Genomic DNA, 16,656 nt, shown 5'->3' on the forward strand with positions numbered 1-16,656 from the left:
CAGTGGAGGCAGAGCAGAGCTGTCATGGCTAGTAGCCACTGATAGCCTTATCCCTCTCCTTGAATTTATCTAATCCTCTTTTAAAGCCATCATTGTGGCCCTCATGGCGTCTTGCCAGAGCAAGTTGCATAGTTTTAACTACGCACTGTGTTAAGTTGTTTTGTCTGTCCTGGATCTTCCGGCGTTCAGCTTCTCTGAATGTCCTTGAGTTCTAGTGTTCTAGGCGAGAGGGAGGAAAAACTTCCTTATCCACTTTTTCTATACAGACATCATGCGTAATGTTGTACGCCTCTGTCATATTGGCTCTTTCTTGACTTTTCTTTCAAGTTACAAAGCCCCACTTGTGTGGGGGGTGGGTAGGCAGCAGGTACCCCCAACTTATTCACGAATTGGGGAGTTGGAGAGAACTTTGCCCTTCTGCTAGCCCCCACAAAATGCTGAGATCCATCCCTGGCGGCCGAGGATTACTCTACTCCAAAGCAGGAAGTTGTTCCCTGACCACAGCTTAGTCAACACTATTAGGCTCAGGCAGGCGTGCTCTCTTGAAGTCCAAAGGTCTTGTCTTCTCCCTTTTGTTGCCTTGGGGACAAAGGGAGGCTGAGCCCTCCCTTCCTCCTGGTCATTATGGGGAGAAGGTTTTCCCCACAAATGTTACAGGGCGGAGTACACTTCCGCGAAATTAATACTGGTGTGTCCTACAGAGTGATAAAGATCATCAAAGTACTGCATTTAAAGTGCTACGTAAATCCTAAATAGTTTAATCCTTGTGGAATGTAAGGGCAAGGCAGTGTGAAATCTTACATGTAGCACTGTTTTTGAAAAGGAAAACAAAAACACACCATCAGATTTACTTTGAATCCTCAGGGTTGTTGAGAAACAGTGAACAGGGGCGGGCAGGTGTGGGGGATTCCCTGGTCCTGAATGGGGTAACTGTGCCCCTGAAGGACCAGGTGCGCAGCCTGGGAGTCATTTTGGACTCACAGCTGTCCATGGAGGCACAGGTTAATTCTGTGTCCAGGGCAGCTGTCTACCAGCTCCACCTGGTACGCAGGCTAAGACCCTACCTGCCCGCAGACTGTCTTGCCAGAGTGGTGCATGCTCTAGTTATCTCCCGCTTGGACTACTGCAACGCGCTCTACGTGGGGCTACCTTTGAAGGTGACCCGGAAACTGCAATTAATCCAGAATGCGGCCGCTAGACTGGTGACTGGGAGTGGCCGCCGGGACCACATAACACCAGTTCTGAGAGATCTGCATTGGCTCCCAGTACGTTTCCGAGCACAATTCAAAGTGTTGGTGCGGACCTTTAAAGCCCTAAACGGCCTCGGTCCAGTATATCTGAAGGAGCGTCTCCACCCCCATCGTTCAGCCCGGACACTGAGATCCAGCGCCGAGGGCCTTCTGGCGGTTCCCTCATTGCGAGAAGTAAGGTTACAGGGAACCAGGCAGAGGGCCTTCTCGGTAGTGGCTCCTGCCCTGTGGAACGCCCTCCCAGCAGATGTCAAAGCAATAAACAACTATTTTACTTTTAAAAGTCATCTGAAGGCAGCCCTCTTTAGGGAAGTTTTTAATGTTTGATGCTGTACTGTTTTTAATATTCAGTTGGAAGCCGCCCAGAGTGGCTGGGGAAACCCAGCCAGATGGGTGGGGTATAAATAATAAATTATTATTATTATTATTATTATTATTACTGATGGAATACCTTTAGAGCCTTCTAGGAAAACTTTAGTAATTGCCAACATTCCACAAAAGCAAATACTGTGAACAATATAAAGTGTGCAGTTTAGAATAGTTCTGGTTTTCTGAATGCTCTCTTGCCTGGCTTGAGAACTGCAGGCAAAAAGCAGTAGCATTGTCCCATGTTGCTTTACATCTGGGGTGGCCACCTCAGAGGATGTTGGGCTCCCAAGTCCCATCAGCCATAGCCTATGGGCAGGGATTATGAGACCTGCAGTCCAACAAGCATTTGCAGGACTAGAGTTTCTTATCCCTGATGCAAAGCAACTAAAGGCCTTGTCACTGCCTGCAAACAGAATTTCAGACCTCTGCGCTGCAAAATGCAGTAACTCTCTTACTGGGCTTCCAATGTGTGGCTGCAACTTGACCAAAAACAGTTTGGTTTAAAAAGGAAAACTGAACCAGCCCTGTTGGTTTCCTCCTAGGTGTACCCTGCATCCCAGTGACCAACTGGCCTTGGAAGGCCCTCTTTCCAGAGTGAAGTCTTTAAAGAAGTCCCTCCGCCAGTCCTTCCGACGAATGCGAAGGAGCAGGGTGTCTAACAGAAAGCGACGAACTGCAGAGGTGAGGGGCTGTGCTGTCTCGGCTTCACATACAGTGGTACCTCGGGTTACAGACGCTTGAGGTTATAGATGCTTGAGGTTACAGACTCTGCTAACCGAAAAATAGTACCTCAGGTTAAGAACTTTGCTTCAGGATGAGAATAGAAATTGCGTGGCGGCAGCAGGAGGCCCCATTAGCTAAAGTGGTACCTCAGGTTAAGAACAGTTTCAGGTTAAGAACGGACCTCCAGAACGAATTAAGTTCTTAATCCGAGGTACCACTGTATTCAGCAAAGCCTTGCTCTGGTGCCACGCATGACTTTAGAAAAAGCCCCCTTGTACAGTATTGGATCTCAGCCTTGCCACTCATGGCGTTGATATGTCATATGAGGAGGAGATTTGGGCAGTTATAGGCTGATCCTTTTGGAGCAGAATTGTGCCAGTTTCCTGGAGTAAGGCGAACTTTGTCTTCTACCATCGTAAAGAGGTGCAAAAGGATTCATTACATGGCCTTAAAGCATTCAAAAATAGTTTCTCTTCTTCAAAGCAAGCATCCCTATAAGAAATGGCTTTTTTTGGAACTGGCTTGACTTCTTTTTAATAAAACCACCTGACACCAGCTAACATGCATATTACCGTATAACACCCCCCCATGTATAAGACGCCCTCTATTTTTTGGGACTCCAAATTGAGAAAATGGGGGGAGATTGTATCCGTGTATAAGACGACCCACAATTTTGAACATCATTTTTTAATAATAATAAAAAAAACCTAGTCTTATACACAGAAAAGTAGAGTGTGTGTGCATGTGTATTTAAAGATGTCACTTTATCATTATAATCTCGTTATCTGCCCACTTGAGAGATACTAAATTAAATTGGGCCTTTAGTGTGGTGGTCGCTACACTTTGGAATGGTCTCCCTTACGTATTAGGCAATGTCCTCTGTTTTCTTTTTGACACCTACTGCAGACCTTCCTCTTCTGGCCTTTTAAGCACAGATCTTTATCTCAGTCTGTGTCTATACTGGAACTATTTTAACTGCTGTTTGCATTCTTTTTAATATATGGGATTGTTTCCATTTTCTGTATGGAATGGTTTTTATCTGTTTTATGGCTGTAACTGTTTTATTTGCTTTTATAAATGTATATTTTTTTCTGTTGCAAACTGCCCTGGGACCTTACGGTAAAGGGCAGGTAAGAAATCTAATAAAACGAACGAAAAGGGGTTGTTTGCTTAGTTCTCGTTTTTGTTTTGCGGGCAGGTACAAGAGGGAATTTCCAGGCATGATCATGATGCATTGCAGGAGATAGAGCTAGCTCCTGTCCAGCGGAAGATTGAAGCGCGGTCAGCAGAGGACTCTTTCACTGGCTTCGTTCGCACCTTGTATTTTGCCGACACCTTCTTAAGAGACAGTGAGTAAGACCAGCTTCGATGTGCTTGAACAATATATTACACCCACAAAGTAATGTACATGGGTAGATAAAACCAGCAAAGTCTGGCATGGGGGTATAAGGAATGGTCTTGCTTGCTTTCCCTTGGTGATATGTGAAACTTTGGCTCATGGGCTTTGTTATCTCTGGTCCAGGTTCCCGGCACTGCCCCTCCTTATGGGCAGGCACCAATGGGGGCACAGTCTATGCCTTCTGTCTGCGTGTTCCTCCAGCCGAGAGAAGAATGGATGAGCCTGTCCGAGCAGAGCAGGGTGAGTGAAAAGATCAGACGACTTTCGATTTAGATGAAATAGCTGCCCCCCAGATTTAGGATTGAAGGTACCTTTGTAAAATGCCCTGGTGATGAAACCACAGAGACTCTGGATGTTTCTAGACTCCAACTCCCATCATCCTCTGCCTGTTGGCCATGCTGGACTGGGGCTGATGGGAGTTGGAGTCCAACAACATCCAGAAGGTTGCACACTTCCCAGCACCTGACTCTTGAGAAGCCTTAGTGCTGAATGTGGAGTAGGGTGTCAGAATCTGTGTGCGCATTCTGGAAGAGCAAAACAAGACACATTTCACTGCAGGACTGTACCAGCCCCCAGGTATTGCTGGCAATTTGCAGTTTAGCAGCGCTGCAGAGAGCTTGCTGGGGAGACCATGCATTAAAAAGGGACTCAAAAATAACTTAAACAAGGTTTTAATAACAAAAACAAAAACTCCTTATACACTAAATACATCAACAACAAACCAGACCCAACCACCAAACCACCCGCCAGGGTAATGGGAGAGCTAGGTGCTGCTCCTTATATACTATACCCAATTGCTGACACAGCTTGATTAACACAACTCAGCAGCACCAGCTATGTTTCACAGCTGTAAGACTGGGTCTCGTTATTTGCCCTGGCCCTTAAAGACATACACAACTTGTGAAATAATAATGAACCTTCACATTTTAAAGTGACCATTCAACAGGTATGTGCTCTGATTCTTTTAGGAACAGCATTTTTTGGTAAATAATGTGGTTTTCTGAAGGAAACACTCTTGTACATAAACACCTACCTAGAAATGTTGTGAGCTTGGGCAACAGTTTTTACTTAATTTTAGCCTCTGTACCTTTTTTGGAAAAGTCCTTAACACACCATAAAACAAGCCCAAGGGCTGTTTCTAAATGTTTCTCTCTGGTCACAAAAATCTGGAAAATATTTCGTGTTTAAAAGTCAGGAGGGTCATGGTGGAATTCATTTCCGTAACCATATCTATAGGACGGTTATGTGTATTTTCCTTACGGATCTAAGGAAGGTGGCTCGGCAGCTTCCCCTTTGGCATCATGTGCCATTAATCACAATTCAACCTCCAATACAGGGGTAGGCAAAGTCCAGAGCTGCTTTGTCTTTTACAGAAACCCACCAAGCAGAGCAAAGTGTAAAAGACATGAAGGATTAAAACACAAAACAAAATAGGGCATCTTCGAGCACATTCTCAGCCTAGGAACTTGTTTTTAGTGCTGGAACTGAACTGAGCTCTCAGTGGTGTCACAAAAAATGTCTCCTGGTTTGGTTTTCTGCATTTCACAGTCTTATTTAGCCGGAAATAGATGTTTTGTCTTTGCTGTGAAACAACTGGGAGCCAGGAACTCTTGTTTATCACCGCTAATCATCTAGAGATCTCCCACTAGACCCTGACCTTCATTTTGCCTCCCCAATACCTATACTTGCCTTCATACAGTGTAAAAAGTTGCTTTTTGACTGTACCCAAAGAAATAATTATGCAGTCTCCATGCGGCATCACTGCTTAAATACTTCAATTCTAATTCTCCTCTAAATTCAATCACTTTTTAATGCTTATGTATGTATTGTATTTGTATCCAACCCTTCTTCCAAGGAGCTTTAGGTAGCATATGTAGTTCCTTTTTGCCACAACCACCCTGTGTGGTAGGTTAAGCTGAGAGATAGTGACAGGCCTCAAGTCAGCCGATGAGCTTCATGGCTGAGTAGGAATTTAAACCTGGGTCTCTCCACTCCTAATCTGAATCTCTAACCACAATGGATTGGGTCCAGTGCTGACGTGCAACACTGGGTTCAGTCCGATATTTCCTCTCTGCTGCCCTTTGTATGTCTAACATGGTAGCTGGGTTCTGCGAGAAGAAAGTGTGCCTTGTTGAAACAGTTTGCTTCTCTCTGGACCAAACCTCTTGCCTCATTTGGCGTGTGCTTTCTGCTGTCTCTCCAGCCAAAGAGATCCAGCTCATGCACAGAGCTCCTGTTATCGGGATCGTTGTTCTGGATGGCCAGAGCACTCCGCTTCCAGAGCCGCTGGAAGTGGCCCATGACCTTTCCAAGAGTCCCAACATGCAAGGGAGCCACCAGCTTCTCGTGGTGTCGGAAGAACAGCTTAAGGTAACACAGTAGAGTTCTTGTGTATATGCATGCTCTTTGCCTATTGGAGTAGAGCGGTCAGAGAAATTAGAGTATGGGAATTCATTTCCTCTTGCAGACCCTTCCTGGAACTTGCTTGTTTTGAGGTGATACTCGGTTGTCACCTTTGCTGAAGGGCATGTTCAGATTTGGGGAGGTGGGAAAGCATACTATATGCTTGAAAGTTTGCAACCTGCCACCTGAGCAGATCATAGTGTAATGTGCATTACTAACCCTATGTCTGATACACTTTCCCCACTCCTGAATTTGATATTCTGCCCATAGATGCTTCTCTAGAAAGGGGCAGAGTTGGGCTAAGGAAAAATGACTCTGTTCAGGGATGTTGACTGCAAACCAGCTCTCTGCTTATTTTTATGTATCTGAGGATAGATGTTTGCAAGCCCTGATAATCAGACTTGATACGACCTGGCCATGTGAGAGATGCTTGCAAATCCCTTATGTACAGCAGTGAGTGGCAGCAAAGTTTAGCTACTCCTTCCCTTGCCGCTGTCAGAAATCCAGGCTTTTTTGCTGCTGAAGGCAGGAGAGAGACTACACAGCTTCTTTTTGGCAGCTAGACTTAAAGCATGCTGCCTTGCTGCCACACACCAGCAGGAAACTCACTACGCATTGACCAGAGATTGGATGGCTCTTGCATGAATGAAGGATTTATTACGCAACTTGTTTACGTTGGCAGGTTTTCACGTTGCCCAAAGTCAGCTCCAAACTGAAACTTAAATTGACGGCCCTGGAAGGCTGCCGCGTACGGAAGGTGACAGTGACCAACTTTGCCAGCTGTAAGAGTGAGCACAGTGAGAATGACCTGGCTGTTCTGACGAACCTGGGAGACATCCAGATTATTTCCCTGCCAGCTCTCAAGATACAAGTGCGCTACCCCTGTATCCGCAAGGAGGATGTGAGTGGCATTGCCTCCTGTGTCTTCACCAGATATGGGCAAGGTAACAACATGGTCATCCACAGGTTACCAAGCTCCATTGTTAGGTCTTGGAAGCCTTTCTGCCTCTTGTACAAAATAGATAAATGTGGGGTGGCGGAGGGAAGGGGGAGTTATTTTGTCCCTCTATCCATAATACTGTGAAAGCAAGAAAGAAAAATATTAGTTGGGATAGTATTATCTGCTTTGAAGGTGACCCAGAAACTACAATGTGGCAGCTAAACTGGTGACTGGGAGCGGCTGCCGAGGCCATATAGCACCGGTCTTGAAAGACCTACATTGCCTTCCAGTACATTTCTGAGCACAATTCAAAGTGTTAGTGCTGACCTTTAAAGCCCTAAACGGCCTCGGTCCAGTATATCTGAAGGAGCGTCTCCACCCCCATCGATCTATCCGGACACTGAGGTCCAGCGCCGAGGGCCTTCTGGCGGTTCCCTCACTGCGAGAAGCCAAGTTTCAGGGAACCAGGCAGAGGGCCTTCTCGGTAGTGGCACCCGCCCTGTGGAACGCCCTCCCACCAGATGTCAAAGAGAACAACAACTACCAGACTTTTAGAAGACACCTGAAGTCAGCCCTGTTTAGGGAAGCTGTTAATGTTTGATGCATTACTTTATTTTAATATTTTGTTGGAAGCCATCCAGAGTGGGCGGGGTGTAAATAAATTATTATTGTTGTTATTATTATTAAATTTGTATACCTCCCTTCATCCAAAGATCCCAGGATGGTTCGCAACATAAAAATACAAAATGAGGAAACAAAATACATAATAAAACATAAACAAGCCAGTAACCCCCCTCTCACAAATACATTTAAAAAGCCATAGAATGTTAATCAGTCGAATGCCTGGTTGAAGAGAAACATTTTTGCTTGGTGCCTGAAGATATGTAATGAAGATGCCAGGAGAGCCTCCCGAGGGGAGAGAATTCCACAAACGGGGAGCCACTGCAGAAAAGGCCCGTTCCCATGTTGCCACACTCTAGACCTCACGTTGAGGAAGCACATGCAGAAAGGCCTGAGATTATGAACGCAGGGTCTGGTTCAGTTCATATACAAAGAGGTGGTCCTTGAAGTACTGCAGTCCTGAGCTGTTTAAGGCTTTGTAGGTCAAATCCAGCACTTTGAATTGGGCCTGGAAACTAACTGGCAGCCACTGCAGTCAGGCCAAGATTAGTGTTATATGCTCAAACCATCTTGCCCCAGTGAGCAACCTGGCCCCTGAATTCTGCACCAGCTGAAACTTCTGAACCATCTTCAGAGGCAGCCCTATGTATAATGCATTGCAGTAATCTAACCTAGAGCATATTAAGTTAAAAAATGGTTTACATAGGGGTCTGAAAACTGTGCGCGTGAGAGAACATTGCATGAGAATCAGACAAACATACAGTATTTGGATCTTTCCATGCATAGGAGTCCCAGAGATCCAGCTGAGAAATATTAAATAGTAACATGGGATCTATTTAAAAAAATCTGTCACAAGCACCAAGCATGACTTTGGAAAGTGCTCATGCAGCTGAGCCTTTGTATGTTTACTCTGAAGTTAATTCCAGGTCCATCCCCACCCCCCACCCCCCTGCAATTGCCCTTGCTTCAAAATAAGTGTGTGTGGGTTTGCAGCCTTAAGCTTAGTCTTCTGAGTGAGTAAGAGAGCCAGCGTGTTGTAGTGGTTAAGAGCGGTGGACTCGTAATCTGGTGAACCGGGTTCGCTTCCCCGCTCCTCCACATGCAGCTGCTGGGTGATCTTGGGCTAGTCACACTTCTCTGAAGTCTCTCAGCCTCACTCACCTCACAGAGTGTTTGTTATGGGGGAGGAAGGGAAAGGAGAATGTTAGCCGCTTTGAGACTCCTTCGGGTAGTGATAAAGCGGGATATCAAATCCAAAATCATCATCATCTTCTTCTAAGATTTGTAAAAATGTATTTTGGGAAACTCTTGTGGGACCCTTTCTGCATCTGTGCATGCACAACTTGCAGTTTCTCCATCTTTCTCCTCTGCAGGGTTCTATCTCATCTCCCCGTCAGAGTTTGAGAGGTTTTCACTTTCCCCAAAGTGGCTGGTTGAACCACGATGCTTAGTAAAAGTACCTGAAAACACAGGCAACAGCCATGTGCACAGCACGCCTGGTGTGGAGAAGGCTTCAAGGATATCCAAGTATGAATGATTGTGGCATTTTCGTTTTGTGTATTGTGTGGATGATAGAAAGGGTGCAACTTTCTACTTTGTATTGCTGGTTTTGTGTGTCGAATATGACACGTGTAGCCATGGGAACTGCAACAAAGGAGGCCCATGGTCACTCTGGAAAGGGCTTAGGGTTGCTGTCCTGCCACCATATGCACCTACATGATCTGACAATGCCTCTGCTCATCCCCTAATGCAGGCATAGGCAAACTTGGCCCTCCAGATGTTTTGGGACTACAACTCCCATCATCCCTAGCTAACAGGACCAGTGGTCAGGAATGATGGGAATTGTAGTCCCAAAACATCTGGAGGGCCGGGCTTCGGGGTGCCTGTTTTAAATGAGTTTGCCTACGCCTGCCCTAATGCCATCCCAATGTACTGACAAGGCTTTGCTTATCTGCCACCCACTATTCATTGTTCTTATTGAAAAAAGAAGTGGTTTTAAAAATGCTGAAGTTGCATATTGCCATATGTTCTGGTGCTGAGATTCTACCACCTGTGGAATGACTCTCCACAAAATAAAGCCTTCTGAGCTGGGTACAACATACAGTCCCCAGGCTGTGTAATCATTTTGTGTGTGCACTAGGTGGGATGGTTAAAGGGTAGCAGCAAAATATGTCAGAACTGGTACACGTCAATTCTAGCTAGCCACCTAACCATCTCCTAGTTGCCATAAGCGGATACGCCTCTGCCTAGACCGCTGATGGGGGTTCACATGGGGGAATATATATCTCTCTATCGGTCTATCCCTAGATGTAGAAAATCAATCAGTCGTTTTATTTGTATGACACGTTTCCAAAGCTAAAGCCATGCTGAAGGCAGAATACAACTTGTACAAAATTTACAAACATAACAAAAGTAGTCTTAAAGAAAAAATCAAAGCATATAGAAGGGTTCCTGTTGTTTTGCTTACTCTTCTTCTTGATACGTTAGTTTTCAATATGCTGGGGAATTTTATAAGGATGAGCAGTCATGTGAACTCCCACACAAATTTTGAACTGACTTAAAAGCTGAAGGTTTTTTAAGAGGCAGCATGTACCTGTCAAAGTAGCACAGTGTAAACCAAGGGTGCATGACTTTCTGTGTGCCTATGAAAATTGCATCTGACTTGCAATGTCTAGGGGGTTGGAATTGGTTTATGATCTTGTCTAATTGACTCTTCTTTCTATCTTCTGCAGTAGCAAGGAATCGGGATGGAGTGCCAGTGATCCGGGGGCAGATGGTAAGGAAAATGTGAATGTACGGAGAGAAATTGCTGGTCCAGTGCTGCCTGCTTAAGTAATGTAACATAACATCCAGTTTGGATTGCTCCAGTAGTGCAGTACAGGAAACGGCCCGTGAAGGCAGGTCAGAAACTCAGATTGGCTTAGGATCTAGCTCAAAGGCTGTTGGCTTGTTTCAATAGGAGGGATAATGTCTTAAGAGCTTCATGGAGTACCAGTTTGTTTCTGGACACAATACAAAGTGCTGGTTGTGACTTGTAAAGCCCTTAGCCTAGGACTTGGGGTACTTATGTCCCGTGTCAACCTACAAAGTTAAGGTCTTCAATTGGAGGCCCAGTCTTCTGAGAGTTTCTGCTTGTTTCCTTTTCAAGGGAACTTTAAAATGGGAGAAGCCATTCTGTGCCACAGGAGCATAGGTTGGTGGAAGTATATTTGGTACAGCTGCTTGTATGTTGGCTTCAAATTCTAAAATAGGCTCTTAAAGACCAGATCATTTACATCACTCAGAGGAGTCATAGATTGTCAGAATCGGGTTAAATTGCCCTTTTAAGAACTTCAAAGGGTGGATATGCCAAGCGTAATGGGTTGTCTTCAACTATGTTTTAACCAGAGTAGAACCACTGAAATGAATGGCCCTAAGTTAGTCATGTCTATTTACTTTAATGGCTCTACTCCGAGTAGAACTTACATTGAATACAACCCAGTAAATCTAATGTATTTGCGGGGCGGGCTTTGTGAGTTTCTTTGTATCATGGGAATTGATCGCCTTAACATTTGTCTGATTTGCCTTTCAGAGAGGACGCATGGCAGATTGATGGAGCATGCCCTGCTCAATGATGAGAGTGAGAAAGACATGATTTCTTTCGTGCTGTAGGGGTGGAGGGATGGGCATTCTGTGGGAATTGGCTTGAGCCACTTTATTCACTTGCTTCTAGTTATTGATTCTGCTCCCCTCCTTAATACCAGCAGCCATACAACATTAGGTAGATTTCTCTTTGGGATGTTGTCTTCATGAGTTGCCTCAATTAGGCAGGCAGTTGACCAGTAACATACCTGAACATGTCTATATTTGTGTACAGCTGCCCAATGGCATCTCATAATTGCTCTTTGGTGCTTAGCACGGATGCATTCAGAGTTCTGTGGATATTGCACTAGGAGGACCTGATCTACACATTGGGCAAATGGATATCCCAACATCATGTCCACATCTGTAAAATGGGAATAAATTGTGACCTATCTCACACGATTTTTCATGAGGGTAAACACAAAGCTTTCAGAAGCATTTTGCCATTTTAAAACTGATATGTTTAATAGTGAGTAAACTTGCTGTACTGACATATGTTGTTGTTGGGTGCTTCCAGAGCTGGCAGCTCCCAATCATTGCTGTTCTGCTTTAAGCCGGAAGTGGGATAGCAAATTTCTAAACACTCTGTAACCAAGTGGTCAGTTCCCTTTTCCCCAAATGTTGGAGGGGAGCAGTTTTCATTGGGATCTTTGTATGTGTGGGACGGGTTAAATAGCCCCCTCCCCTCACTGCACCTCTGCTGCAATTGGGGTGGGGGGAGGGAGATAATGACCAGAATAGTAGCTTAATAGCAGCTATATTGACTATAAGTAGGTTGGATTTGAGGGGAAGGAAGTAAAAGCCTAATGGGGGAAATGTGAGAGGGGGTCTTTCAATCACAGTATCATGCCAATGCCCTGTAAAAAGTGACTGAACAAAATGTGGTTATTCCACAGTAAATGTCTGGTGTGGAAGCAGCCAGTGTTTCAGTGTTTAATTCAGCCATGAGTGTAGGGTCTGTGGAGAAATTGCCCCAAATAGAGATACCAGAAATGTTATTATTTGTGTACATGGTTGCCAAAAGAAACATCCTACGCATGTTGGCTTCAGCTGGGGTGGACCATTTTGTGCACATCTGCCACTATGCACAGGTTCCCTTTTGGACATGGCACTACAAATGCTTTAAAGACTTTGTTTGGCGAAACTATGGATTTAAAGGGGAAAAAAATACCTAAACTTGAGACCCAAGCAACCTTGAGAAACACAAAGCATGCACACCCTTATCTCTTTTGAATGCTAGCTGCAAGCTTTTATGCCGCATAGTATTCTTTCTGAAATGCAACTGAGCAAGCTAAAATAATATCTGTATGTCTATGTTTGGTGTCCTCCTTGGCACATTGGTTGTGAGACGCTGGCAATTGTTTAGCGCAACAGGATTGTATTCAGTTACCCTGAATCTAAACCAACTTATTGCCCAACTTTTAATCAAATACATTCCAGACATAGATCTGTTATATTAGACAGTAAGTTGAACACAACATCATCAACTAGATGTCATCCTTCCTTAAGGATACAATCTGAATGTCACGTCGGCTCTGTAGGAATGGTTAAAGTTCGTTTATTTATTAATGGTACTTATCTGCTGCCCAGTAGCAAAGTTATCTGGACAGCTTAATAGCAATGAAAGCATTAAAATATAAACCGCAATAAGCTAAAATAAAATGAATTCTGCATGAAAATTCCAGCAAGAGAGAAGGAAATCAATAATTAAAACTTTTATCTTTTAAAAGTCCTGTCAGCTCAATTTTTGGAAGATGGGGCTTAAAAAAACAACTGTTCCAACAGTGGAAGTAAAACTGCTTCTTGAATACTAGAGATTGAAGAATATATGCACTTCTTTCGCATGAATGTTTTTTTCCTCCCTTTTCAGAAGTTCTAAAAGAGATCCAAAGCACTCTGGAGGGTGAAAAAGGGTGAGTGTCCATGGTTTCTCTTAGAACTTGGGGAGTTAAACTGTCCTGTCCTTGTGATAGAAGGGAAGTGACATAGTGAACATCTGAGAACATGTATTTAGCAACCCTGAAACTTGGTGCTGTGCTCCTCAATGGCTTCCTTCACATTCTCAAATATTTAACCTTCTATTAAGTCTGCTGCCAACACTGAACAGATTTTGTACTTCTCTGTACATTCTGATATGAGGGTGGTTGTTGTTGTTTTGCTTTCTAATTAAGATATTTTCACCCAACTTGAGTTAAGATACCCACTATCCCAATCTTTTGAATAGCTCAGGGCAGACTCAAGTCTTTCATTTTTAGGACTTGTTGACCAGGAAGGAGATACAGATCTAAAAACAACATTGTCAGCTGGTGTCGAAGAGGAGGGTGGGTGAATTGGGTCCCATGGATTTACTTCCTGGCACTGGGGAGGCAATTCTTCTTTTGCAAAAGAACCAGTTGAATACGGGTTGTCACATGAGACTTACTTTTAGGATTTGACGGGGGGATGGAAGTGGGAGAGAAAACGCCTCTATCTACAGGTATATGGAGATTTTGGTGTTAAGAACCAGAATGCTACAAGTTGTCTGTCACAGTTTCCATATGGCGATTTTGTCTTTGCAGGAGTTATAGTGACAAAAACTCAAGGAGAATTCAAGTAGGACACAGACTAAGCAATGGAGGAGGTATGTGGGTTTATATTCTATAGGTGTATTTAGAGAAAACAGTATGGTTTGTTATAAAAATACATCTTTATGTAGCTTCCTTATGCAAAAACTGGTGTCTTACGAACCATGAACAGAAAACTTGAAGCTTCTGCTCATGGTTTGTAACAGATCAGTTTTTCATTTTGTCTGAATATGGGAAACAGTAAAAGGTAAAGGTAAAGGTACCCCTGCCCGTACGGGCCAGTCTTGACAGACTCTAGGGTTGTGCGCCCATCTCACTCAAGAGGCCGGGGGCCAGCGCTGTCCGAGGACACTTCCGGGTCACGTGGCCAGCGTGACAAAGCTGCATCTGGCGAGCCAGCGCAGCACACGGAAATGCCGTTTACCTTCCCGCCAGAGCGGTCCCTATTTATCTACTTGCACCCGGGGGTGCTTTTGAACTGCTAGGTTGGCAGGCGCTGGGACCAAGCAACGGGAGCGCACCCCGTTGCGGGGATTCGAACCACCGACCTTTCGATCGGCAAGCCCTAGGCGCTGAGGCTTTTACCCACAGCGCCACCCGCGTCCCATGGGAAACAGTAGCTTCCACAAATAATAATTTGTTTAACAGAGATTTGACCTCAATACCAGGCTGGGCCTCCTTTGCTGTCTTCACGCAGTTTTGTTCTTGAGATGATGGCTGCCAATGCCTTCTAAAGTATTTTTATGTCTCTCCCATTCTAATTCACCACTGCAAAAAAGTACTTGACAAAAAGGAGGAAGTAACTTCTCACTTTTCTCCCAGTCTCTGCAATTTTCATCCTTAAAGGTAGACTGCAGCTGGGAACCTGGCCAGAGTTCACTCTACAAGCCAACATTACTTAAAGCAGAACTTGATGTCCCCAACTTGGGCAGCATGTAGACTGTTCCTCTGCCAGCTCCCACCAATGATGTATAACAGGAGATAGGGACATTACAGAAATTATATGCAACCGTCAAAAGTCAGGATGCTGAATGCCTTGCTGTTGTGAGACTGGCATTTTCAAAACTTTAGTTTGCGTCCAATTATATATTTGAGTCCTACCAGGCTGGGACACACACACACAAACATTCTTCACCAAAAACATACCCATGTGTTTTCACGAAAGTGCAGTATGCATTAGACTATGCACAACAAAAGGGATGTAGGTGGCGCTATGGGTTAAACCACAGAGCCTAGGACTTGCTGATCAGAAGGTCGGCGGTGGGGTGAGCTCCCGTTGCTCAGTCCCTGCTCCTGCCAACCTAGCAGTTCGAAAGCACATCAAAGTGCAAGTAGATAAATAGGCACCTCTCTGACGGGAAGGTAAACGGCGTTTCCGGCGCTGCTCTGGTTCGCCAGAAGTGGCTTAGTGGCCACAAGCTGGCCACATGACCCGGAAGCTGTATGCCAGCTCCCTCGGCCAATAAAGCGAGATGAGCGCCGCAACCCCAGAGTCGGTCACGACTGGACCTAATGGTCAGGGGTCCCTTTACCTTTACCCAATAAAGCAACAGCCTCTTCAGGTTGTGTAAAATAATTCTGCCCTTTTCTCTTCCCAGCAGAATGATTGTGCTCCTGCAGTGTCTCCGTGATGTCCGACGTTTGGAAAGAGTGCCATAACACTACTGACTACAGGCCCACCGTCCACTGGAAGAGACATCCACTGACCGTGGCCTTGGATTCAGTTGCAGGGCTGAATCTTGCCTGGCCACTCATCTGCTTATCACCATCTTCACTGTGCCTCACCTGAAGCCCTCATTTTCTCTTTGAGATGCCAGCCTTGCACTAAGGCTGGAATGCTTCCCTTGACCTGTTTCCCTTCATGCCTCTGGATATGTTTTTGCAATTCTTCAATTGTTTGCACAATTTCTTTTTAAAAATATTTCTACTGGGATGGGTTTTAAATTATAAATATTACTGCCTTGGGTGCAGAGATTTTTTTAAAAAAATAAATACTGTTACCTCTGACTAAGATTATTTTTTGTACATTTTTTTAAAAAAATCATACTGGGTGTTTGTTCAATAGATATATTTTAGAAGAGTTTTTTTAAAAAAAATCTTGAATGAAATAATATATGTCACTTTAGATTCCTGCGGCTGCTGTAATTTTTTTTTCTCCTTCAAATGAGGAAATTGCAAGGGGTTTGGATTTTTTTGGTCATGTTACTGTTAAGTAGTTTTGCAGACTCAGGTAGATTCTTATTTTTGTAGCTGATCAGATCTGGAAAAATTAATCAAATTTAACTTGATTTGTGTGTGGACACTACATTGAACTGTTGTGAAATAAACCCGAACTTTTAACATGCTTTTTAATTTGACCAAGAAACTCTGTTGCCTCATTTTGATGCCCTCTGAAATGTTTAACAGCCTTGCAACTGAAGCACGGGAAGTGATCCTCTTCATTTAGATGCATGTAGTGCTTTCCATGGTCACATGAAACTTGTTCTATAAGCCATGAGTACCCCACATTCTCTGAAAGGCAGATAAATCTCACCTGGAAGGGTTTATTATAGACCACTCAGCCTTTCAGTGTAATTGCCAAATGCCTTTCTAGGTTGCTTTCCGGGGATTTTACCAATTTTCTCAATCTAGTCCAGTTTACTGGACCAAAGGCGGAACCCCAACTGTATCCTAACCTTCCAAAGGTAACAGATCATATTAATTTAGGTTTGATTCTATGCACCAATCAAAAACACAGTATAACACCCAGAGAATGAAGTGTGTGAT

General features: G+C 44.3%; 1 protein-coding gene across 6 annotated transcripts in view; it reads left to right on the forward strand.

Moving 5' to 3' along the window:
* Positions 1-16,234, forward strand: part of LLGL2 (LLGL scribble cell polarity complex component 2) — a 69,987-nt gene extending 53,753 nt beyond the window's left edge. For 5 of the 6 annotated variants that reach the window (XM_028716872.2, XM_077924205.1, XM_028716875.2 and 2 more), the window contains exons 16-26: positions 2,162-2,300; positions 3,541-3,691; positions 3,865-3,981; positions 5,945-6,111; positions 6,827-7,088; positions 9,079-9,232; positions 10,438-10,481; positions 11,277-11,324; positions 13,197-13,239; positions 13,885-13,946; positions 15,489-16,234. In XM_028716872.2, coding sequence (XP_028572705.2) covers positions 2,162-2,300; positions 3,541-3,691; positions 3,865-3,981; positions 5,945-6,111; positions 6,827-7,088; positions 9,079-9,232; positions 10,438-10,481; positions 11,277-11,324; positions 13,197-13,239; positions 13,885-13,946; positions 15,489-15,496 — 1,195 coding nt within the window. In that variant the 3' untranslated portion in view covers positions 15,497-16,234. The remainder of the gene's footprint in view (positions 1-2,161; positions 2,301-3,540; positions 3,692-3,864; positions 3,982-5,944; positions 6,112-6,826; positions 7,089-9,078; positions 9,233-10,437; positions 10,482-11,276; positions 11,325-13,196; positions 13,240-13,884; positions 13,947-15,488) is intronic. The other variant, XM_077924204.1, reaches the window with a different exon arrangement.
* The last annotated feature ends 422 nt before the right edge of the window (positions 16,235-16,656 follow it).

The sequence above is a fragment of the Podarcis muralis genome, chromosome 2 (assembly GCF_964188315.1).
Source record: "Podarcis muralis chromosome 2, rPodMur119.hap1.1, whole genome shotgun sequence".
NCBI lineage: Eukaryota > Metazoa > Chordata > Lepidosauria > Squamata > Lacertidae > Podarcis > Podarcis muralis.